The sequence below is a fragment of the Bubalus bubalis genome, chromosome 2 (assembly GCF_019923935.1).
Source record: "Bubalus bubalis isolate 160015118507 breed Murrah chromosome 2, NDDB_SH_1, whole genome shotgun sequence".
In the NCBI taxonomy this organism is placed as follows: domain Eukaryota; kingdom Metazoa; phylum Chordata; class Mammalia; order Artiodactyla; family Bovidae; genus Bubalus; species Bubalus bubalis.
Genome location: NC_059158.1, coordinates 25117565 through 25141532, shown reverse-complemented (window position 1 = coordinate 25141532; position 23968 = coordinate 25117565). Strand labels below are relative to the sequence as shown.

Genomic DNA, 23968 nt, shown 5'->3' with positions numbered 1-23968 from the left:
CCCCTTTCCGATCCCCACAAATCTACTTTCTGTCTCTGTAGATTTGCCTTTTCCGAACACATCATATAACTGGAATCATACAATACCTGCTCTTTCATGTCTGACTTCTTTTACCACATTTTAGCACATTTTTGTGGTTGATCTGTGTTGTAGCATGTAGCAGTACTTCATTCCTTTATAGTCAAATAATATTCCATTGTATGGATACAGTGCTGTAATATTTTAAAATGTATTCTATACACTCTTTACTTCATCATTACATATTTAAGTGTACTGCTCTTTTCAAAAAGACCACTTAAAAGTAACCATGACACAGTGATTGTGCCTTTAAAAACTAGATATTCGGGAAAAAAAAAACCAAAAAACTAGATATTCGGGTATTACTAGTTTCCTGATTCCCTGGTGGCTCAGACAGTAAAGAATCCACCTGCAATGCCGAAGATCTAGGTTCGATCCCTGGGTTAGGAAGTTCCCCTGGAGGAGGGCATGGCAACCTACTCCAGTATTGTTGCCTGGAGAATCCACATGGACAGAGGAGCCCGGCAGGCTACATAACAGTCCGTGGGGTCACGAAGAGTTGAACATGACTGAGCGACTAAGCACTCACCTTCCTGATGGTGTCCTAATTGTTCTTTTGCAATTTTTTGCTGGAATCAGATCCAATTAAGAAAGATAGGCTGCAATTGGGAGAACTGGGATTTTAAATAGGGTGGGCAGGAAAGGCCCTAGAGAGAAGTTTACATTTGAATGAAGACTTAAAGGAGGTGTGAACATGAGCCAAGCAGACATCTGGGGAAAGAACATTCAGGCATCGAGGCAAGAGGCCATTTGGCACATTGGATGGACCATAAAGAGGCCACAAAGAGATTGTGATGGCCATAGGTACAGCTGGATCTGAAGTTAGGCCCACAGATCTGGCCCACCTTCTGGCCTGAACCCAGGAGAGCAGGGCCTCAGCAGTTCCTTCCAGCAGCAGGAACGGTTCTGTTTGCCTCTCTCCCCAGCCCGGGAAGAGGAGCCCCCTGCTAGCCCTCCTTTGAAGCCACAGCTGGGGGAGCTGACTGTGACAGACGCCACCCCCGACTCCCTGAGCCTCTCCTGGACCGTCCCCGAGGGCCAGTTCGACCACTTCCTAGTCCAATACAAGAACGGGGATGGGCAGCCCAAGGCAGTAAGGGTGCCTGGGGACGAGGACGGGGTCACCATCTCGGGCCTGGAGCCAGACCACAAGTACAAGATGAACCTGTATGGCTTCCACGACCGCCAGCGCGTGGGCCCTATCTCCACTGTCGGTTTAACTGGTGAGTGTGCAGTAGGACACTGGCCCCGAGCTGGGCTCAGTTCCCCTTTAATTGCCAGTACTTGTGTTTTTCTCCCACTGTTCTTGAGCCTGAGCCTCCCAAGCTCCTGGGAGTGGTTCTGTGCCTGTCTTCACTGCAAGCCTTACTGTCACTTTAGGTGTCTCACCCTTTACACTTTTTGAGTCCTTGAAGAGGGAAGATGCCAAGGAAATAATAGACTCAGGCAGACCTGGGGCTGGCCCTATTCTCAGCTCCTTAGAGCTGTGTGACCTCGAGAGAGTCACTCAGCCTCTCTGTGCCTCCCTTTCGGCATCCTTGCAGAAAGAATACCCTACCTGTCTGGCAGGGTGGGTGTGGCTTGCCTCACCCACAGTGTTTGGTAACTACGGCTCCTCCTTTTGAGGAAGAAAATTAGTTACTAAAAACCCTTGGGTGAATTCTCATAATTATTATTGATTTCACTGAGTAAAATTGTATTTGATACTAATACCCATGGATTCTATGTCAACACGGAACCCTGCTATCATGGATACTGTTACTTCAGTAGTTAACATTAGTCATGGTGGCTTAGTCCATAAGTTGTGTCCGACTCTTGCGATCCCTTGGACTGGAGCCCATCAGGCTCCTCTGTCCGTGGGATTCTCCAGGTGAGAATACTGGAGTGGGTTGCCATTTCCTTCTCCAGAGGAAGATTCCCGATCTAGGAATCGAACCCAGTTCTCCTGCACTGCAGGCAGATTCTTTACTGACTGAACTATGAAGAAAGCCCTAATATTAGTCATATGTGCAGCTAAACAAGATATTTTCTCTTCATTAATTACTCCTTGTCTGTTGGTTGCTTGTGTTAAGTTCCTTTATAGCTATTACCTGCGACATGCTTAAAACCTCGTTCCCAAACACAATGGAGATCTGAAACACGATGATTTTATAATTCAGCTATTAAGCCAGAATAAAACTCTATGCAGAAAAGGAAAGACAAAAGAAATCTGTGGGTGTGATGTGTCGTCCCTGCCATAAACTGGCAAGAGAATTAATACGAGGTCCCCAAGCAACCCAACTGCAAAGATGATCTGATTTCCTGTGGTCTCATCTCTGCTGTCTACTGTGGAATCTAAATTAGATTCTCAAATGCTCAGAAAAGCCTTCTAAACCAGAGGAGATATTAAAGGAAAATACTTAGGAACCTGGGCACAGGCACCTCCTGACGCGATGTGTCTGTTAGACGTGGTGCTGTTACAAAGCATGAGTCCTGGCCCACTAAGTGAATTCGCTCAGCAGCTCCTGCAGGTTCCATGCTGCACATGCTGAGGTCAGCGGCATCCCACCCTACCATCTTGACATCTCCACAGTGTGTGCCCTGCCCCTGGAAGCTGAACATTTAAACTAGGGAAATGAAGTCTTAACCCTGGGGCACTGGAGTCCCAGCTTCAGGGCCCTGGTGTGTCTTGGAGAAATCCCAGAATCCATCCTGTCAGGAGGGAGCTCAGGAAGCATGTCACCATTCTCTTTGTCTCCTTATCCAGCCTCAGAAAAAGACCAAGAAATGACTCCAGCCCCAACAGACCTGCCCACTGCAGCTCCTGAGCCTCCCATCAAGTCCCGCTTGGGGGAGCTGGCGGTGACAGACGCCACCCCCGACTCCCTGAGCCTCTCCTGGACCGTCCCTGAAGGCCAGTTCGACCACTTCCTGATCCAGTACAAGAACGGGGACGGGCAACCCAAGGTGGTGAGGGTCCCTGGGGACGAGGACGAGGTCACCATCTCGGGCCTGGAGCCAGACCACAAGTACAAGATGAACCTGTATGGCTTCCATGACCGCCAGCGTGTGGGCCCCATCTCTGTCATCGGGGTGACCAGTGAGTGGATGGTGGAAGCCCCAGGATGGGACCTAATGGGGAGATCACCCCCTAGGTGAAGGGGGAGTGGGGTGTGGGAGGCCCCCCTCCTTGAGGCTGAGCCATGGTGACCTTTGTGTGTCCTCCTGGGCTGAGAAGGGCCTCTGTGAGCCATGCTGGTGGCGGTCCTGGTCCCCACAGCTGACCCCAGAGACTCTGGGCATGTCTGTGAGGTATGGACCAAGCAGGACCACCCAGCCCCAAAGATGGGCTTCTCTGAACTGACTTCAGGGCCTGGAGTTGAAGCCAAGGCTTGGGAGGAGACCCAGGAACGTCTCCTGGGGACCCTGCCTCACCCTCTGTGTGTCCCTTCTTCTCAGCTGCAGAGGAAGAGACCCCCAGCCCCACAGAGATGGAGGAGACCCCCAGCCCCACAGAGGTGGAGGAGACCCCCGGCCCCACAGAGATGGAGGAGACCCCCAGCCCCACAGAACCCAGCACAGAGGGCCCGGAGCCCCCTGAGGAGCCCCTCCTGGGGGAGCTGACGGTGACAGGATCCTCCCCAGACTCGCTGAGCCTCTCCTGGACTGTCCCCCAGGGCCACTTCGATTCCTTTACTATCCAGCACAAGGGCAGGGATGGGCCCCAGGTGGTGCGTGTCAGGGGTGAGGAGACTGAGGTGACCGTTGGGGGCCTGGAGCCTGGACGCAAGTACAAGATGAACCTGTATGGCCTGCACAGGGGGCGGCGCGTGGGCCCCGTGTCCACTGTGGGCGTGACCGGTGAGTGACGGCGGGGCTCAGGGGTCTCCAGGGTGGAAATAGCTTTTCCTCATGGGTGACCTGTTTGACTGTTCTGTTATTTCACCAGACCTTGAATCCCTCTTATGCCCTTCCTCCATGGCCCTGGGCCATGACCCGTGTGTGGTGGTCTGGCCTTTGTCAATCCACAGCCTCATTGTCCACAGTAGTGTGACCTCCTCTGATGGTCAGTCACTGGCTGCCTCGAAGGGTGAAATGTGTCAGGCTCAGACCAAGCTTGACTTGACTAGAATTTTCTTTTCTTTCCATCTTAATCACAAATCACAGCATTCTTTGTTACTACAAGAAAAAAAAAAGAATGAAAGAAACAACCCAACATCCAACCACACTGAGATGATTAAGTAATTAGACAACAATCTGTAAAATGACCTATTACGGCATCATTGAAATGTTTAAACATAAGACAATTACTTTATACTTTACAATGAAATAAGAGTTTACAATGTTTGTAAGGAGGCTAATCAAAACCACTTGAAAATAACTTGCATAGTAAGACAACTGGAAGGAAACATCCCATGGGATGCATGACTTGTGGGACACAATACAATATTTTTCCCATTTTGCTTTTATTTTTCCCATTGTGCTTTTTTTCCCATTTTGTTCTGTTCTGTGTCATTTACATTTTCTTAAGTGACAAGCATTTTTTCTTTTATAATCAGGAAATTTTTTTTCAGTACATCATCTCCTCTTTTGTATTCCTTCCATCTTTTCCGCTCATCATTCTTGCAATTTATTTCATTGATGATTATGAAAAAGTTACAATTTCTAGTCTCTAAGAAATGAAGAAAAAAAATCCCCCAGGGGAATTAAATTCCCCACTTGTAGTCAGGGTGGCTTTTCTAAATCACTGTCAGCTGGAGTCTTATGCCCAGTGAAAATATGTCACCAGGGTTCCTCTGCACATGGGAGAACCCAGCTCCTGAGAGTCAATCTTTTGTGGGGTGAGTCAACTGTCTCTGTGAGGTTCACTCTCCCCTCCTGAAGACACTTCGGACAGAGGGCCCCCTATCATGCAAATCACAAGCATATGCAAAAAGCACAGAGGGACCCATGTCCCTGCTCCACATCCACCACCGGACTACTAATTTTTATAATCCAGTTTCTTTTTAAGTCTGTATTTTTCTCTGAAAAGCATATAGCAATATGATGGAAAGTTTGGAAAGTAGGGGAAACAAATCTCTCATCGGACCACTTTCTGACCCAAGAACCACCATTCATAACAATGTGTGTAACACCCGCTCTTTCTGTATTTTCCATGCCTGCATGTTTTCAGGTTGCAGAGTGTTCATGTAATTCTTGGCTCTTAACTTTTTTTGTACCTAAGTTACACTGAGAGCTTTTATCCTGTGGCTACACAACCATCATTAATCATCATTTTAATGGTCATTTGATGCTTCATGGTGAAAGTGCCATAACAAAATTAATCTTCTTCTGTGGTTCCTTTGGAGTCCTGACACATCTTGCTGTCATGAATAATCCCAAAATGAACTCCCGTGATACAACTTTTCCTGCTTTTTAATAATTTTCTTAGGATAGCTGCCCAGAAATGAGATTATTGGTTCAAAGGAAATGAGCAGTATTTTGGCTCCCGACATGCATGTCCGAATTGCCTTCTGAAGGTTCATGGTGCCTGCCAGCCAGTATGTCAGGGGGTCGGGCGTGTCTCAGTCTCCCCTGCGTAGAGTCACCAAATGCTGCACCCAGAGGCTGCGTGAGCCTCCAGGCCTGCAGCTTGAGGAGTGTTTTGTTGGATCTTTCGCTGGTTGTCTCTGTTGATATCAGCAGACATCAAAGCAAGTTGCCATCTAAGCCTCTGCCCCCAATCTCTTTTCTCAGACCCTCAGGAGGTTGTGGAAGAGACCCCCAGCCCCACAGAGCCCAGCACAGAGGCCCCAGAGCCCCCCGAGGAGCCCCTCCTGGGGGACCTGACGGTGACGGGATCCTCCCCGGATTCGCTGAGCCTCTCCTGGACCGTCCCCCAGGGCCACTTCGATTCCTTCACCGTCCAGTACAAGGGCAGGGACGGGCCCCAGGTGGTGCGTGTTGGGGGCGAGGAGACTGAGGTGACCATTGGGGGCCTGGAGCCCAGACACAAGTACAAGATGAACCTGTACGGCCTGCACAAGGGGCAGCGCGTGGGCCCCGTGTCCACCGTGGGTGTGACAGGTGAGTGAGGGTAGGGCGTGAGCGATGAGTGAGGTGGGGAGGGTGGGGTGCAGGATGGGGAAGACAGGTCCTGGAAGAGTTTCCCTTTATTCCCATCTTAAATTTCCCTTTATTCCCATCTTAATGAAAACATAAATATTCTCAGCAGCATGTCTTTTCCAGAACATCAGATGGTCAAGGCTTCTTGTTAAAAGGCAGATTCAGATTTGGCAGGTTTGGGCTGGGGCTGGACATACTGGATTTCTAAAGTCCTTCCTGATGCTGATGCTGCTGGTCCAGGGACCACACTGTGCTAAAGCTCCTCACAAAGCAATTGGACGCTTCCTTAAATTCTATCAGACAGAATCGTGCTTGCATGCCTGAGTCCTCACAGGAGCTCAGGCAAGCTCGGCCTCTATGTAGTTGACTGGAGGCTATGGAGGAAGGCAGGAGCGTGCTCAGAATTTAGCGTCTTGACTGAAACGCCCCCTGGCCGCGCAGTTTGGGTGTTAGCAGACTTGTGACACCAGTGGTTCAAGAAAGATGTGGGTGGCCTGAGCCAAGCACCGAGGAAGTTCACTGAGATAAACCTTGAAAGTGGCAGAGAAACCAGTTCTTATCCTACGGGGCTCACAGACAGGCTGTGGACCAGCAAAGGGGGATGTGTAGGTGATGGGAAGCCCTAGCCAGGCCAAAACTGGGCAGTGAGGCCAACAGCAGCCTGCCTGCCCACGGGTGTCCACAGGTTCCCGCGGGACAGCTGAGACTTGACCGGCAGGCGTTATCTTGGTGACACTTACAGACAGGATGAAGGCTCTCAGTCAGTGCAGGAGCATCATGGCACACGAGGGTTTTATACGAAACTCTTGGAGTGGGAGAGAGAGTCTTGAGATGGGGGTAGAGAGGTTGGGACTGCTCAGGAAGCCAGGAATTTCTCTCCTAGAATAGAGAGGACTGCTGCACAGTTTTATGCCAAGACTGAGACCCTCGGATGTACTTTTAAAGACTCATTCTGGCTCCCTGTGAAGAACAGGTGGAGGCGGGGGGCAGAGAGGCATAGGGAGGTGGTAACCCAGGTGACAGGTAAGGGCGTCCCAGACGGGTGGCGGGGCCCAGTTGTGGGGAGTGAGAAGATGCAGGAGGGACGCCAGAGAGAGAAACTGGTCCGTGTGTGCTAAGTCGCTTCAGTCGTGTCTGAGCCCACCAGGCTCCTCTGTCCCTGGGACTCTCCAGGCAGGAATACTGGAGTGGGTTGCCATGCCTCCTCCAGGGGATCTTCCTGACCCAGGGATTGAACCCACATCTCTTAGTCTCCTGCATTGGCAGGCAGGTTCTTTACCACTAGCACCACCTGGGAAGACAGCAGATGGCAACAGGAACGGATCCAAGAAGACTCCAGGTTTCTGATTAGAGAAGGGGGTTAGGGCTTCTGAGCTGCTTGGGGGCCAAGACATGAGCCAAAAGGAGTTAAGATCCGTGAGACCACAGTGGAGGGAGGCCCAGAGCACAGCGGCCATGTGGGCCTGCGTGTGAGGAAGGGAGCTGGTAGGTAGGGGTGAGAGCAGGGCGGATGAGGCTAAGGTGCCAGGAGGGCCGACATTAAGTTAAGAGAAAGAGGAGTTAGAGCTCCTGTGGACAGACATGTCCTGTACCTTATTATTTTATTTTTGTAATACACCCCTTTATATGCTGAACTGAGGACTGAGGATACCTCACCTGTCCTGAATGTCTCTGTGCAGCTCCAGACTACGATGCCATGACCACCCAAACCCCGTCCACCGCGGTCCCCGAGCCTCCCACCAAGCCCCGCCTGGGGGAGGTGACCGTGACAGATGCCACCCCCGACTCTCTGAGCCTCTCCTGGACCGTCCCTGAGGGCCAGTTCGACCACTTCCTGGTCCAGTATAAGAATGGGGACGGGCAGCCCAAGGCAGTGAGGGTGCCCGGGGATGAGGACGGGGTCACCATCTCGGGCCTGGAGCCAGACCACAAGTACAAGATGAACCTGTATGGCTTCCATGACCGCCAGCGTGTGGGCCCCATCTCTGTCATCGGGGTGACCAGTGAGTGCACAGTGGAAGCCCCAGGATGGGACCTAGTGGGGAGACCACCCCCTCAGGTGATGGGGGAGTGGGGTGTGGGAGGCCCCCCTCCTCGAGGCTGAGCCATGGTGCTCTTTTTGCCTCCCTTGGGCTCCCTGAGGACTAGTGCATCTTCCTGGGCAGAGAAGGGCCTCTGTGAGCCATGCTGGTGGCGGTCCTGGTCCCTACAGCTGACCCCAGAGACTCCAGGCATGTCTGTGAGGTGTGAACCGAGCAGGACCACCAGCCTCCTTAGGCTCCTCTGAACTGACCTCGGGGTCCCCAGCTGGGGACCATGGCTTGGGAGGAGACCCAAGGACATCTCCCGGGGACCCTGCCTCACCCTCTGTGTATCCCTCCTTCTCAGCTGCAGAGGAAGAGACCCCCAGCCCCACAGAGATGGAGGAGACCCCCAGCCCCACAGAGATGGAGGAGACCCCCAGTCCCACAGAGATGGAGGAGACTCCCAGCCCCACAGAACCCAGCACAGAGGCCCTGGAGCCCCCCGAGGAGCCCCTCCTGGGGGACCTGACGGTGACAGGATCCTCCCCAGACTCGCTGAGCCTCTCCTGGACCATCCCCCAGGGCCACTTCGACTCCTTCACTGTCCAGTACAAGGGCAGGGACGGGCCCCAGGTGGTGCGTGTCGGGGGCGAGGAGACTGAAGTGACCGTTGGGGGCCTGGAGCCTGGACGCAAGTACAAGATGCACCTGTATGGCCTGCACGGGGGGCAGCGCATGGGCCCTGTGTCCACCGTGGGCATGACCGGTGAGTAGGAGAGCGAGCCCCAAACCCTAGGTTTCCCTCTGTGGCCCTGTGTTTCCCTCTTTGGGACATCAGCACTTCTCACAAATGGGGCCTGTTCTCTTTCCTCACGTGGTGCTGGGGATCCCACCCCATGCTCGAATTGCGTGAGGATTGATAGACGGTGTGCTCGGGGTCAGCTCGGCAGGTAGCCTCTGCCCCACACGTTTCCGCTTTCTTCCTTCCTTCATGATCTGGACCCTCAGACCTGCTCAGGTGTTCATGTGTGGCTTCCTCAGCCTCCCCGACCAAGCATTTTAGCAGCTTGGCACACAGATGGAGAACCAGGTTCCCTAGGTTGAATCCTGCTCTGAAGGTACTCATTTTGCAAATGTTTCTTAACCTCTCTGCACCACGGATGCCCACACAATAAGGGTGCTAAGGATAAAAGCACCTACTTCAGCAGCTGTGTGAGGATTAAATGCACTATTTGCGAACTGCCTACAGCAGTGCCTGGGACACATGAAGCAGTTAAGAAGAGTTTGCTGCAAATGGTCATTTCACAGCCAGGGAACAGCGCCCCCTTCTGGCCCAGGGTCCTGTCGTTGACCACAGTCTCCTCTGCTCTGTTCCAGCCTCCCTGACTACGGAGCGCCCCCTGGCACCCCGCCTAGGGGAGCTGGCGGTCGCGGTCATGACCTCGGACACAGCGCGTCTCTTGTGGACGGTGGAGCAGGGGCCCTTTGACTCCTTCCTGGTCCAGTACAAGGATGTACAGGGGCAGCCCCAGGCAGTGCCTGTGGCTGGAGACCTCCGAGAGGTCACAGTTTCGAGTCTGGCCCCCGGCCGCAAGTACAAGTTCCTCCTGTTTGGACTCCGGGATGAGAAACGACACGGCCCAGTCTCTGCAGACGCAAAGACTCGTGAGTGAGGGCTGGAGGCCACCTTTGCCATCTGACCATCCTAAACTGACCATCCTCCACTCCCTTGTGGAATTTCGCATTTCCATGCTCCACACCCCAGACCCGTTTATTTACCGGGTTCAGTGAAATCCAAGTCCTGAGTACCCTGTTACCCTCTCGTTCCCATCCTACTCCTCCTATATCCCCAGTGACACTTGTTTTCTTCCCTGGCCCCTCTTTAATCCTTACTCCTCTGCCTCCCCTCTTCCTGACCTGTGACCTTGTCACCCGCTCCCAGCACCCAGAGCCAGCACCTAGACCCTAGCACCCTGAGGAGGCTGCCTGCTTCATTTCTGTCACATTCCATGCACCTCTCTCTTGTCCAGTCCAAGACACAAAACCTGCTCCCCGCCTGGGGGAGCTGACGGTGACGGATGTGACCCCAGACTCCGTGGGCGTCTCCTGGACAGTCCCCGAGGGTGAATTCGACTCCTTCGTGGTCCAGTACAAGGACAGGGACGGGCAGCCCCGCGTGGTGCCTGTGGCCGCCGACCAGCGCGAGGTCACCGTCCCCGGCCTGGAGCCCAATAGGAAATACAAGTTCCTGCTCTATGGGCTGGTAGGCAGGAAACGACTGGGCCCCATCTCCGCTGAAGGCAGCACAGGTGAGCCCTGGGTCCCCCAACCCGCGGCCTTTTCCAGAGTTGTCTTTCATCTGAGCCCCCAGAGCTGGCCCCGGGGATTTTGACATGGCAATCATAACACCAAAAGCAAATATTTATTGAGTCCCTACTGAATGCCAGGCACTGTTCTAAGCATTTATTTCCTTCAATCTCTTATTGGCAATATAATAAAAAGAACTCAGACTTTGGAGCCAAGCAGACCTGTGTTCAGTTTCTGATTGCCAGCTATGTGGGCTTGGACAGGCCACTTCTTTTCCTTGTGCCTCAGTTTCCAGACCTGCATAATGATTATGAATAATATCTAATGGGGCTCAATAAATGTTCACATCCTCTTCCCTCCATTCCAGTTCTATGGCAAGAGGTGGAAAATATGGGAGGGTTTGGCTGCAGAAAGACCATGGAAAAATCTAGTGTCTTGTGACCATGACTCAGCCTCTTGAGGAACGGGTGGAGGTGGGTCACTGACCCTTACCCCACCTCTAGGACCATGAGTCACCCTGGCCAGACAAGGATGGGGCACATGGCCAGCTGGGGCCTGGGGGTCTCAGGCTCCATAATTATCTTCCCCAAACCCTCACTGTGGAGACTGGATATAGGCTTCTCCACCCCTCATCAGTCAGCACCCACACCCACCTAGACAAGTCCCTTTTGTGTTCCGCTCTGCCCTTTGTCCTCTCAGCTCTGCCCCTGGCTTCTCCCCCTGCCCCACCCAGCCACCCTGCTCTAGTGGAGTTAGTGCCAACTGGAAGCAGGTGGCAAGGAGAGCCCAGGCTGATGGCAAGGCACGGGGAGGTCATGGCCAGCGATGGGAGCCCAGGAGCTTGGCTGGCTGCCCGGGCCAGCTCTGACTGTTTGGGGGCATCTCCCTGACAACCTAGACATCCTCTGGGCGCCTTTCTCAGCTCTGGCCACATTCCTGGCTCTGGGAACCAGGGGTCAGGGGAAACTGAGGCTCTTCCTGCAACCCCAGCCTGCCCTCTCTCTTGAGGTGATCTTTTCTGCATTTACTGCACCCTCATCACAGAGGGGAGGCAGTGGGGACTAGAAGTTTGGGCAGTAGCCCCCAGAGGAGGAAACTGGGCTCCTTTGGAAGGACAGGGCTGGGACAGCCTGTCTCCCCAGGTTGTGGGGGAACCCTCCCTCCTCCCAGAAGTTGCCAGGGCTGAGATAAAGGCAGCTCTTAATCAAGGCTTTCTCCCCTGCCCCCACTCTCCCCACAGCCCCCATGGAGAAGGAACAACAGCCCACACCCCACCTGGGGGAGCTGACAGTGACGGATGAGACCCCAAACTCCCTGCGCCTCTCATGGACGGTGGCCCGGGGCCCCTTTGACTCCTTCATGGTCCAGTACAGGGGCACAGACGGGCAGCCCCGGATGGTGCCTGTGGCCGCAGACCAGAGGGGGTTCACCGTAGAGGGCCTGGAACCTGGCAGGAAATACAAGTTTCTGCTCTACGGGCTCCTCCGAGGACAGCGCCTGGGCCCCGCCTCTGTCCTGGGAATGACAGGTGAGCAGGAGGCCGTGCTGCTTGGTCCCTGCAAACCGGCCTGAGGGCGTGTCCCCAGGCCTCTGTGCTGCAGGTCAGGCAGGAGTGGTCAAGGTGGAAGCGCAAGGGGGCCCTGCCCAGGGCTCAGGAGGAAGAGTCTTGGAACAGTGTTCAAGGGATCCGTCAAAAGCAGAGCCAAGACAAGCAGAAAGACAAAGCCCTGGCAAGGGTCCCTAACCTCCCGCCTCCCCTCCCCACCCCCCCACCCCCAGCCCCACAGCTGCCAGCTGCTCCCTATCACCGTACTGGATCATCTCTTACCTCCCCGCAGCGGCCTTGCCCGGATAAGGCAAACCCCCTCCCGTGGATGAGTCAGGAGCATTTTCTCAAATGGAAAATTACTGGAAAACAAGGCAGGCAAGGAGCATAGAGAGCAACAGGAGTGACTGCACTGATGGAGTTCCCCTTCCAGACTTCCTAATATCGCGCCCTCCCCTCCAGCCCTGCATCAGCCTGGCTGGTGGGAGTCGCTTTTCAAGCTCTCCTGCCAGTTCCATCTTCAGGCCTTCTCAGCAGGGAGACCCATGTGCCCTGAGCTCAGGGAGGGACTGAGGGAGTCCTGCCTCAGGCCATGGCTCAGGCCGCCCTGGGGGTTGAGGAGGGAGCAGGGCCGTGCAGACATCTAGAGTGGGGCATGCTGAGACTTCGGGGCAGAGAAGGAGAAAACAAGCGAAGGATTCAGGCAGCATAGGAGCCCCACAGAAAGGCCATGGGGCAACTGGGCTGGCGCTCAGAGAGGTCTGGGTAGGGGGTGGGGGAATCAGGGTCTCAGCAGGGATGCAGCAGATTCAAGAGCAGGAAGATGCTAGGAGAGCCTGAGTCCCTGTCTTCTCTCCACTTGGCTGCTGTGGCCAGGATGGAAAAGTGCCCCCCTCAGCCTCAGCCCTGACCCCCTCCATCTCTGGAAGGTGAGATGGAATGGGAGGGCCCCTCTGCGCCCCCTACCCTGCACTCAGCTTCTCCCTGGGCTTCTCCCACACAGCCCCAGAAGAGGACACACCAGCACCCTGGCACGCAGCCACGGAAGCCCCCAAGCCCCCTGAAGGGCCCCGCCTAGGGGTGCTGGCAGTGAGGGACGTGTCCCCGGACTCCCTGCGCCTCTCCTGGAGCGTGGTCCAGGGCCCCTTTGACTCCTTCGTGGTCCAGTATCAGGACACAGATGGGCAGCCCCAGGCCTTGCTCGTGGGGGGCAACCAGAACAAGGTCCTCGTGTCAGGCCTGGAGCCCAGCACCTCCTACGAGTTCTTCCTCTACGGCCTCCACGAAGGGAAGCGCCTGGGGCCCGTCTCAGCTGAGGGCACCACAGGTACCACCCAGAGAGGGACTGGTGTCCTGGCCTTGGCTGCCTCTAGTCTGGGACTGGGAAGGCGAAAGGGGGTGCCCAGAAGTGGTGCCCATGGGGAAAGAACATGAGGGCGCCATGGAGGGAGGAAGGGGCGCTCCGGCAGGCCTTGGCCCTACACACGTGTTGTCATTATGGGTCCGACCTGTCATCATGGGTGGCAGCCCTTCATTAGCCCCATTTTACAGAAAGGAAATGAGGGCCAGGAAGGGACCTGCCGCAGGGCACCTAGCTGGTGTGCTTCTGTCTCCAAACCCTTCTCTCCCACCCACTCTGCAGGGCCAGTTCCTGCGGGTCAGACACCCGGAGAGCCAGGGCCCAGGCTGTCTCACCTGTCGGTGACTGATGTGACCACGAGTTCACTGAGGCTCAACTGGGAGGCCCCACCCGAGGCCTTTGACTCCTTCCTGCTCCGCTTTGGAGTACCATCTCCAAGCACCCTGGAACCACAGCTACGTCCCCTGCTGCAGCGGGAGCTGACGGTGCCAGGGACACGGCGCTCGGCCGTGCTGCGGGACCTGCATCCAGGGACCCTGTACACCCTTACATTGTACGGGCTGCGTGGGCCCCACAAGGCCGACAGCATCCAGGGCACAGCCCGGACCCTCAGCCCAGGTGAGGCTCCATCCTGGGCACATAGGCACCCTGCCCCAAAGTGGGGGTCTTGTACTTTGTAGGGTGGGACCTAGTGCCACAGCCAGAGTGGGAGTTGGTGAGTGGTGGAGAGCTTGGAATCTGCACAGTAGCTTCCATTACTAAGTCCAGAGGAAAGGTGGGTGGTGGTGAGCATGTCTGGAGGCTGTGGGGCCCTGGGAGAAGGAGCCTCCCCACCCCGTGCCCTCGTCATCATTCCTTCGCACATCCTTCCCGTCAGTTCTAGAGAGCCCCCGTGACCTCCAATTCAGCGACATCAGGGAGACCTCAGCCAGGGTCAGCTGGACGCCCCCGACATCCAGGGTGGATGGCTTCAAAGTTTCCTACCAACTGGCAGATGGAGGTAATACCCTTCGGCCTGTGTCCTTGCTCGTTTCCCCCTGCACCCTGCCCACCCTGTCGTTCCTCCTTGCCTCCCTGGCCGCCCCCACCTCCCAGCCACTGTGTGTTTCCAGGGGAGCCACAGAGTGTGCTGGTGGATGGCCGGACCCAGAAACTCGAGGGGCTGATCCCAGGAGCTCAATACGAGGTGACTGTGGTCTCCGTCCGTGGCTTTGAGGAGAGTGAGCCTCTCACAGGCTTCCTGACCACAGGTGAGCGGGACTGGGACCCCGGGCAGGAAGTAGGGGAAGAAAATGAGGGCACTGGTGGGAGTTGAGAGTGAATGGGGAAGGGGAGGGGAACAGGGGTGTTGGAGGCTCCAATGGCAGACGAGAGGTGCAGCGGAGTTTGGGAAGGTGACAGGTGGGGAGAGCAGCCAGGACCAGCTCTGAGCGCCACCCTCCCGCCACCCTTCTCCCAGTTCCTGATGGCCCCACCCAGCTGCGGGCACTGAACCTGACTGATGAATCCGCCCTGCTGCACTGGAAGCCCCCCCAGACCCCGGTGGATACCTATGATGTCAAGGTCACAGCCCCAGGGGGTGAGTGAGGCTGGATGAGGCCTCTAGGGGGGTACTGGCTCAGGGATGGGGAGCAGAGGGCAGGCTGGGCTCCCGCAGGGCAGCGCTGATACCCGCGTCCTCCCAGCCCCTTCCCTCCAGGCTTCAGCCCCTGGCAGCGCCATGGACTACCCCCTGCAGGGCCTGGTGACCCACACCAACTACACAGCAACCTTGCGTGGCCTTCGGGGCCCCAACTTCACCTCCCCAGCCAGCATCACCTTCACCACAGGTGTGGTCTGTGAGGTGCATGGGACAGGGTGGCGGGGGGAGCAAGAGAGCCAGGAAGAGCCTCATCTCCATCTTCTCTTCCTCCTGCTCTCAGGGTTGGAGGCACCCCAGGACTTGGAGGCCAAGGAAGTGACCCCCCGCACAGCCCTGCTCACTTGGACGGCACCCGAAGTCTCCCCAACTGGTTACCTGCTCAGCTTCAACACCCCAGGGGGACAGACCCAGGTGCCCCAAGCCCTGCTCCTCAGGCCAGCTCCCTCCCTGGATTCCGGTCCAGAGAGGCTGCCTCTGCTTCTGGGGGTGGGCACCACCTCCCTCTCCTTTGACCACCCCTTGTCTGTTCCGTAGGAGATCCTGCTCCCAGGAGGGGTCACCTCTCACCAGCTCCGCGGCCTCTTTCCCTCCACCCCCTACAGCACATGGCTCCGGGCCATGTGGGGTGACAGCTTCACTCCCCCTGTGTCCACTTCCTTCACCACTGGTACTCGGGCCCTGGGACCTGAGTCTGGGGGATGATTGGGTAGCGGGGGTCTAGGATCAGTCTAGGATCTGGATAAAGGACTGGCCCCTCACTCCTCTCCCCAGGTGGGCTGCGGATCCCCTTCCCCCGGGACTGTGGGGAGGAGATGCAGAACGGGGTCAGCACATCAAGGACCACCACCATCTTCCTCAATGGCAACCGCGAGCGACCCCTGAACGTGTTTTGTGACATGGAGACCGATGGGGGTGGCTGGCTGGTGCGTAGCAGTCAGAAGCCCATGGGGTCTGTACCAGGAGGGGTTGCCAGGCCGGGAGCCACAGGCTAACAATACCTCCACCTACTTTCCAGGTATTCCAGCGCCGCATGGATGGAAAAACAGACTTCTGGAGGGACTGGGAGGACTACGCCCATGGTTTTGGGAACATCTCTGGGGAGTTCTGGCTGGGTGAGTGTCTCACAGGGATTGGGGGACCAGGGAAGGGATTGGGGCCCTGTGGACTCACACTGCCCCACGAGCACAAACTCCCCACCCACAGGCAATGAGGCCCTGCACAGCCTGACCAAAGCTGGTGACTACTCCTTGCGCGTGGACCTGCGGGCTGGGGACGAGGCTGTGTTTGCCCAGTACGACTCCTTCCAAGTGGACTCTGCCGATGAGTACTACCGCCTCCACCTGGAAGGCTACCATGGCACCGCAGGTGAGGGCTCAGTCTGGGGGGCGGGCAGGGAGAGCCGGGAGAGGAGAGGAAAGGACCTCACTGCTCCTTCCACGCCCTGCCAGGGGACTCCATGAGCTACCACAGTGGCAGTGTCTTCTCTGCCCGGGACCGAGACCCCAACAACTTGCTCATCTCCTGTGCCGTCTCTTACCGAGGGGCCTGGTGGTACAGGAACTGCCACTATGCCAACCTCAACGGGCTTTATGGGAGCACAGTGGACCACCAGGTGAGAGGTCTGGGGGGCCTCACCAAGCTGGAGGTGCTTGGGGCTCCACCTGCCTGGGTGTCTGTGACACACACTGTGATAAGTTACTGAATGGCTCAGCGCTTCAGGGCTCTCGCCTGTGAAATGGAACAATAATGCCAATCTCACCAAGTTATCTTGAGGAGGAGATGATTTATTGGATATAAAGGGACGGCTCAGGATTCTGCTTCAGTCCTTTGCAGTTGAGGGTTTAAAAGGAAAAGGGGAGACAGGGAGAATGGCTGATTGATTTCTGGAACCATCTCCCCAGAGGGGAGGGCAGGTGGGAGGTTAACGTCTGATACTGACTTTCTCCCAACAACCCCCTTCCCAGGGAGTGAGCTGGTACTACTGGAAGGGCTTCGATTTCTCAGTGCCCTTCACGGAAATGAAGCTGAGACCAAGAAGCTACCGGCCCCCTGGCAGGGGAGGCTGAGCCGCCCGCTCACCCTTCCAGCGCCCCACAATGACTGCCGAGCACTGAGGGGTTGCGCCGAGAGAAGAGCCAGGGGCCACCTTGACCATCAAGCCACCAGCGGAAGCCTTCTCCACCCGCGATCTCACAGCACCATGTTTACAGGGGGGAGGGCAAGGGTTTGTACGGGAGCAATAAAAGAAGACACCGAGGCACGTGACTGGCCGAGTCCTCCCACCCACTCCTCCCCCATCACTGGGCACTGGCGCTCTCCCAGCCCCTGGCCTCCACCCCCCGGGGCTGCAGCCGCACCTGGAAAGGCTGGACCTTGAGGTTGACGCCGCAGTAGGGATCCGGCTGCAGCGACGGCAGGGCGCCCACGGGCGGCGGCAGCAGCGTGAAGGCCTGCAGCAGTCGCAGGAGCACCACGAAGAGCTCCAGGCGCGCCAGCGACTCGCCCAGGCACACGCGCGCCCCGCAGCCAAACGCCAGCGCGCTGGGGTTCGTGCCCGGCTCCAGGAAGCGGTCTGCGGGCGGGCGGAAGGACCGATCCGGCTCTCAGGGGCTGCCGGCCTCGGGACACCGCTGCGCCGCCACGCCCCTCCCCCCACGCCCGCCCCCCGCCCCCCGATCCCCGGCTCCGATCGCGGGCACCCGCCCCGCCACACACCCGGCCGGAATTCGTGCGGCTGCTCCCAGACGGTCTCGTCCAGGTGGGCACCTTGGAGGTTGGGGATAACGACCATGCCCTCAGGGATGTCGTAGCCGAAGATGCTGAGGGTTAGGGTTAAGTTAGAGGCCCGCCGAGGCCCTGCTGGGGCCTTGGCCGTTCATCCCTAGGCCTCCGAAGTCACCTGCTAGGCCGCGTGGTGCGGTGAGGCAAGGCCAGGGGCACGACCGGCCGCAGGCGCAGCACCTCCGCGATGGTGGCATTGAGCAGAGGCAGCCGAGCGCGGTCCTTGTAAGTGACTCGGGAGCACGAGGCTCCAGGGCCCAGCTCGCGATCCAACTCCTCCTGAAGGCGGCGCTGAATCTGGGAAATGGAGCCCCAATCCTGACACTGGCCAGCCCCCAGCTGCCAGCCTCCACGATGTGTGTCTCTATGTGTGTGTGTGTGTGTGTGTGTGTGTGTGTGTGTCACTCAGTCATGTCCCACTCTTTGCAAACTCATGGACTGTAACCCTCCAGACTCCTCTGTCCTTGGAATTCTCCAGGCAAGAGTGCTAGAATGGGTTGCCATTCTCTTCTTCAGGGCATTTTCCCGAGCCAGGGGTCGAACCTAGGTCTCCTGCATTACAGGCAGATTCTTTACCATCTGAGCCACTAGGGAAGCCCACCTTCCACCATTCCCTGGACGAACTCACATGAAACTATGCGCCAAGTGGGAGAACCCAGGCAAACCCCACTGACCCACCCAGTCCTACCCCCCACAACACAGCCTGCATGGCATCAGTGAGCTAGGTTCCCGCCACCCTGGCCAGGCTGCCAGGAAGGATCCCTTTGCCTCCTCCTGGGCATACCTCGGGGTGGTGAAGTAGGAACGCCACAGCCCAGGAGAGGGTGCTCGCCGTGGTTTCAGTGCCCCCGATGAAAAGGTCCACCACAGACATGTGCACGTGTCCTTCCAGGAGCTGTCCCGGGCCCTCTTCTACTCTTTGCCTCCCTACCCCCTGGAGCATGTAGTCCGTCATATCCCTCCACTGGCCAGCCACCATGCTCTCCTGGGGAAGGGAGGACGAGCTGGCCTGAGTGCCTGGCTTGGGGAGAGTGTTTAGAGGGTGCCATGGGTCCAGGACCACAGGGATGGCCCAGAAGCTGCCTGGCTCTGGGCAGTAGCGTCACCGCTGCCAACCGAGGAGGAGCTCGTTCCACGCACGGTTCCCACCTTGTGGCTCCTCAGCTGCTTCTCCACCATGTGGTCCCTGTTCTCTATGGCCTGCTTCAGCCTCCAGAGCCCAGGGTTGGGGAAGAACTGGGGCAGAGAGTAAGAAGGTGTAGCTGCTGGCAAGGAAGCCTGTTCCCCATCCCCACCCTTTCTCCCAGGACCAGGCGTGTCAGGGCTGTGCCTCCTCACCCTGAGAAAAGGAACCATGTCCAAAATCTGGATGGACCAGTGGTCCCAGGTCTTCATCAAGTCCTGAACACAGTCGTGAATGGCATGTACTAAGGTGTCCTCCTGCCAGAAAAGGAGGACATCCTTTCAGTGCAGAACCAGGAGAGGATCAGGGAGGGGTTGCAGGGGGTGGGGGGAGGGGGGCAGGCATATGGGAGGAAAAGAGAGCTTTGACCTTGTCTCCAAAAGTGAGGTAACAGATGATGCTGCAGGTAAGCAGAGAGAATTCCTTCTGGATGGTCACGGGGGCACCGGCCTGGACTCTCATGCGCTGAAGAGAAAGAGCATGAACTAAATAGGGACCTGGGACGTCCCTGGTGGTCCAGAGGCTAAATTCTCTGCTCCTAATGCAGGGGGCTCAGGTTCGATCCTTGGTGAGGGAACTAGATGCCACATGCTTTGGGTAATATAAGTGAAAAAAAAATAGAGGGCCTTCCAGGAGGGGTGAAGCTGACCTGGGCTAACTGTGGGAGTCCAGGCTCACCTCGCAGAACTCCTGGGTCAGCTGGTCCACCCAGGGCTCCATGGAGCTGCGGGTGCCCAGCAGCAAGGCTGAGCGGGTGAGTTTCTTGTGGGCCTTCCAGAGCAGAGAGTAGTCCCCCAGAGAGATGTCCTGGCAGCGCTGAGACACCAGCTTGTCTGCGAGTAGGGGTTGGGGGTGGGAGGGTCGACTTGACCAAGGCAGCCACAGGCCTGACCTCCCCTGCCTCCCAAAGCCCTGCTTCTCCCCTCAAGCAACCCCTTACAGGATGGTATCTGGGGTCTGCCGGCAAAGTCCACCCACTTCCTGATCATAGCCTCCTCAATGGTCCTCTTGGAGTTCAGCACCACCACCTCTGGCGGGGGGAGTGGTAGGAAAAGCAGGAAGTCAGCAGGAAAGCACACCCCCAACCCTCCTCACTGTTGTGGGCCAGGAAGGAGGCAGACCCTCACCTTGCAGCCCAAGGCGAAGCCTGTAGACAGGCCCGAGTTTCTGAGTCAGGCTCAGCAGATGGATGGGGAGGTTGGGCTGCAGCAGGTGCAGGAAGCCGGGGACCAGAGGTGGGAGGTGGAGGTTTCTGAGCTTCCACCGGCCCCACAGCAGGTGAGCGCCGGCTAGCAGGGTGAGCAGCAGCAGCAGCCCTGCGAGGACCATGGCTGGAGACCCAGGCAGAGGCCCCGGCCCCACCACTTATAGCTCTCCACACCTCCAGCCATCTGGCTCCTTGGGCTGTTCTGAAGCCTCCCTCGACTCCTTCCCTCAGGTCCTTGCCCACTGTCCCGCCCACAAAACAGTACATTCCTGGAATGGCATCGAATCTTTTGGCCTTGGAAAATCCAATATCAAAGAGCAGGCCTTTTCCCATTCATCTATCAAGAAGAAAGGAAAGGAAACACAACCCTGACCTTCTTCAACAGCCAGAATCAGCTTTCTGTCAACCGTTCAGGAAAACACGTCCATGAGCCCTCTCCCACCCCCACCCCACCCCACCCCACCCCCACCACCACCTTGGACCAGCTTCCTGCCACGGGCTTTGTCTCAGAGAAAAGAATGACAACCCACGCCTAATATGCGCTCCCAGATGGCCTTTGAAGCAGGAAATGAGATGAGAATGATGTGTGTGTTTTTCTTTTAACTTACAGATAGGGGAACCACATGTCCCGGTTTGCATGTGTTATCCCAGTTTATACCTATAGTCCAAGTGTCATCAGTAATAATGCCTCTTTTTATTCTCAAAACTTGAAGAATTAAATGTTTCCCCAGTTTGGAGCTCTTACCCTCTACCTGACGTTCTTTGGTTGCAATGAAGAGACCCACTTGAGCTAGTTTGAGCCAAAAGTAAGAATTGTTCTACAAATAGAGGGATATCTCACAGAATCCAGAGCAGGCAAGTAGAAGGGACCTTCTGGCCTTGGAAAGCCAGGGATTGTGAACTAAAGAGCCCTAGAGACATGGCTGCTTCCTCACTCTTCGTTCCTCCTCTTTCATTTGTTTATTAATCTTGGCTGCACTGGGCCTGTATTGCCACGCCTGGGCTTTCTCTAATTGCGGCGAGCAGAGGGTACTCTCTAGTTGTGATACTCGAGCTCATCATTGCAGTGGCTTCTCTTGTTGTGAAGTCCAGGCTCTAGGCATGTGGGCTTCAGTAGTTGAGGCTCGTGGGCTCTAGAACTCAGGCTCAGTCATGGGGGCCCACAGGCCTGGTTGCTTCACAGCATGTGATCTTCCCAGACCAGGGATCCAACCCACTTTTTTCATTGGTAGGTAGATTCTTAACCACTGGACCACCAGGGAAGTCCCCTCCCTCCTCTCTGTCTGCAGTCAAGCTGCTTGTGCTCCCAGGTGCAGGCGGTACAGAACTGCTTTCAAGGTTAGACTCCACAGAATACGGGTCTAGCCTCAGGACAAAAGGGCTTTAATGGCGTGATCAAACATGCCCCCATCGACTCCAAAGTCCTCAGGAAGGAACTTGATAGCCACAGCTGGGATCAGGGGCCCAGCCCTCTTCAGGGAGCTGTTGCCATGAGGGGTGGGGTCCCAGTGGACTAAGTAGGGCTATCAGGGGCCACTGTTGCAGGTGAGGGTGCAGTTGAAGGACTTAAAGGAGAGGTCATGCTAAAGAGCGGAGAAGGCAATGGCACCCCACTCCAGTACTCTTGCCTGGAAAATCCCATGGACAGAGGAGCCTGGTAGGCTGCAGTCCATGGGGTCACTAAGAGTCGGACACAACTGAACGACTTCACTTTTACTTTTCACTTTCCTGCATTGGAGAAGGAAATGGCAACCCACTCCAGTGTTCTTGCCTGGAGAATCCCAGGGACGGGGGAGCCTGCTGGGCTGCCATCTATGGGGTCACACAGTGTCGGACACGACTGAAGTGACTTAGCAGCAGCAGCAGTAGCATGCTAAAGAGGGGTGGCAGGACTCGGTGGGAGGCTGGGGCACCTAGGAGGTGGGGTGAGGGCTTAGAGCTGACCTGAGCCCACACATCCCCCAATACCCCATCCTTTCTCTGCCAACTGACCTCAGAGCTTTAATCAGAGCAAGACTCTGCCACCAGAGAGCCTGGTGGTGCCAACTAGCCTAAAGAGTTCACCGCTGGGTCCTGATGGGAGAGGTTCAGCTCAGCCTGGACCCAGGCCCAGGACTGGAAGGGAGAAAACATAGCATTTCTGGGATTGGGCAGCTCCTTCCTCATAGTTGATCTCAGGCCCTAGATCTTGTCTTGCCACAACTATAGCTGAAAATTTGACTCTCATACGTGGCTTTATGCCACCACCATGCTGACCGGATTTCAGGAGAGATCTGATGGGCAATGACCATGTAGACAATAGCCCTAAGAAGCCTCTGAAACACTGAGGAAGGTCAGAACGCTTTTGTAAAAAAATATTAACTTATTTGGTTACGCATGATCTTAGTTGCAGCATTGGGAATCTTAGATCTGCAGTTGCAGCATGCAGGATTTTTTTTTTTCAGCTTAGGCTCTTATTTGTGGCATGTAGGAATTAGATCAAACCTGGACCCCTTGCATTGGTAGCGCAAAGTCATAGCCACTGGGCCACCAGGGAATTCCCAGGTCAGAACTACTCAAAGTTTCATGGAATAGGAGGGGACTCTGTTCAAATGGCGAGTGACCTGGACTGCTGACCTGCTTGTGAACACCGCTTCATAACGGACACCGTGTACCTTGCCAGCTCCGTCTCTTCCATACCACCTCCAAATCCTAATTCCAAACAAGATAAATGATATGCAATGCCCCCAAAAGTGCTGTCCTGCCTCCAGCCTTGGGGCCTTTTATGTTCTTTCTTCTGCCTCAAATACCCTCATCTACTCCTACTCCCTTTGCTTGACTTTTCAGCCTGCCGAGTCCAACTTACAGGTCACCTCCTCCAGGAAGCCTCCCCGGCCCACTTCTCACATGCACCCAGACAGGTCAGAGGCCCCACAGAACCATGCAGCTCCCTGACCTCACACCATTCACAGAAGATGGGGACCTGGAGCAGGGCATGGCCTGGAGTGAGAGGTCCACAATTCCTGTTGAATGACTGAATGGCAGGCTACTGAGTTAGCTCAGTTTCCCTTAAAAATGACCTCGGCACATTCCTCTAGATGAATTTCTAGGTTAGCCCTGAAGACCCAAGAGGTGCTGCCATGATGGGGGAGAGCTAGGCAGGCAGGTGGGGAGGGTTGACCCTGGGGAACAGCGGTTCCCTCAGAGTATTAAGAAACACCAAAGTTGGCGTTTCGGTCTGTTTGAAATCAGTATCTGGATGAAGACATCATCGGACCTGATGATTGCACATTTCTGGGAAAGTTACATAATACTGCTGATAAAGGGATCCAGTGTCAAATGGGCTTTCAACACAGCAGTTCTCGGTCAGAAGCAAGATCCCAGAAGTGCCACGTGCATGACCACAGTGGGGGACACGCGGCTGGGGAGCTGCTCACGAAGCAGAAGGCTGAGGTGCCTGGTATGCAGCCCCCAGCCTGAGGCCCCGGTGACAGGCTGCCAGGCACAGGGAGTGCCCTGCAGGTAGAGTAAAAGGGAGGTTTTAGTGCGGACACGGGATCCTCAGAGCGCAGGGTCAGCTGCCCACCATGGTCACTATGTGGCACCAAGCTCCCAAGGGGTTGCCTGGGGGAGGAGGGGATTCAGGCAGAGCTGGACACTGCAAGGATCACCCAGGCTCTGGGAGCCTTAGATGAAGCCAACCCTGACCTAGGCCCCCTAGAACCTGGAGCAGGTGGTGGGGATACTGGTCTCTGTCCTGGAGATACACACAGACAC

General features: G+C 56.1%; 2 protein-coding genes and 1 long non-coding RNA gene across 12 annotated transcripts in view; 2 read left to right on the top strand and 1 right to left on the bottom strand.

The window, feature by feature from the left end:
• The window catches only part of TNXB (tenascin XB), a 56545-nt gene extending 39239 nt beyond the window's left edge, over positions 1-17306 (top strand). For 4 of the 7 annotated variants that reach the window (XM_025267820.3, XM_025267810.3, XM_025267787.3 and 1 more), the window contains 22 exons: positions 1005-1301; positions 2825-3157; positions 3517-3918; positions 5794-6123; positions 7842-8165; positions 8551-8952; positions 9564-9851; positions 10217-10495; positions 11734-12021; positions 13043-13366; positions 13682-14017; positions 14277-14399; positions 14512-14649; positions 14859-14978; positions 15085-15228; positions 15322-15452; positions 15576-15708; positions 15813-15964; positions 16057-16153; positions 16245-16406; positions 16490-16653; positions 17006-17306. In XM_025267820.3, coding sequence (XP_025123605.3) covers positions 1005-1301; positions 2825-3157; positions 3517-3918; positions 5794-6123; positions 7842-8165; positions 8551-8952; positions 9564-9851; positions 10217-10495; positions 11734-12021; positions 13043-13366; positions 13682-14017; positions 14277-14399; positions 14512-14649; positions 14859-14978; positions 15085-15228; positions 15322-15452; positions 15576-15708; positions 15813-15964; positions 16057-16153; positions 16245-16406; positions 16490-16653; positions 17006-17107 — 5069 coding nt within the window. In that variant the 3' untranslated portion in view covers positions 17108-17306. The remainder of the gene's footprint in view (positions 1-1004; positions 1302-2824; positions 3158-3516; positions 3919-5793; positions 6124-7841; positions 8166-8550; positions 8953-9563; positions 9852-10216; positions 10496-11733; positions 12022-13042; positions 13367-13681; positions 14018-14276; positions 14400-14511; positions 14650-14858; positions 14979-15084; positions 15229-15321; positions 15453-15575; positions 15709-15812; positions 15965-16056; positions 16154-16244; positions 16407-16489; positions 16654-17005) is intronic. The other 3 variants (XM_025267791.3, XM_025267802.3, XM_044928822.2) reach the window with 3 other exon arrangements.
• Positions 12320-20397, bottom strand: LOC102394885 (steroid 21-hydroxylase). Of its 4 annotated transcripts, none has more exons than XM_044928831.2 (10): positions 20133-20397; positions 19946-20035; positions 19684-19838; positions 19375-19470; positions 18972-19262; positions 18607-18807; positions 17941-18119; positions 17757-17860; positions 17399-17613; positions 12320-12401 (listed from the first exon to the last, which is right to left on the bottom strand). In XM_044928831.2, the coding sequence occupies exons 1-10, from the start codon at positions 20332-20334 to the stop codon at positions 12399-12401; spliced, it is 1536 nt and encodes a 511-aa protein (XP_044784766.1). In that variant the 5' UTR covers positions 20335-20397; the 3' UTR covers positions 12320-12398. The 4 variants fall into 4 exon arrangements, with proteins under 4 accessions (XP_044784766.1, XP_044784762.1, XP_044784777.1 ...); XM_044928827.1 differs by lacking the exon at positions 12320-12401 and adding an exon at positions 16808-16866; XM_025267848.2 differs by lacking the exon at positions 12320-12401 and having other exon boundaries at positions 17339-17613; positions 18972-19058; positions 19161-19262.
• Positions 17738-20956, top strand: LOC112579945. The gene is made up of 2 exons (XR_003104283.1): positions 17738-17799; positions 20444-20956. It is a non-coding gene; the product is annotated as an uncharacterized LOC112579945 (long non-coding RNA).
• The last annotated feature ends 3012 nt before the right edge of the window (positions 20957-23968 follow it).

What these genes read in the sequence shown, in the direction of transcription:
- LOC102394885 (XM_044928827.1), bottom strand. Translation starts at nt 20,334, where the DNA reads ATGGTCCTCGCAGGGCTGCTGCTGCTGCTCACCCTGCTAGCCGGCGCT. An exon ending in ACCTCACTTTTGGAGACAAG is followed by an intron (nt 19,263 to 19,374) that starts GTCAAAGCTCTC and finishes CTTTTCTGGCAG; the next exon opens with GAGGACACCTTAGTACATGC. An exon ending in AGCAGCTGAGGAGCCACAAG is followed by an intron (nt 18,808 to 18,971) that starts GTGGGAACCGTG and finishes TCCCTTCCCCAG; the next exon opens with GAGAGCATGGTGGCTGGCCA.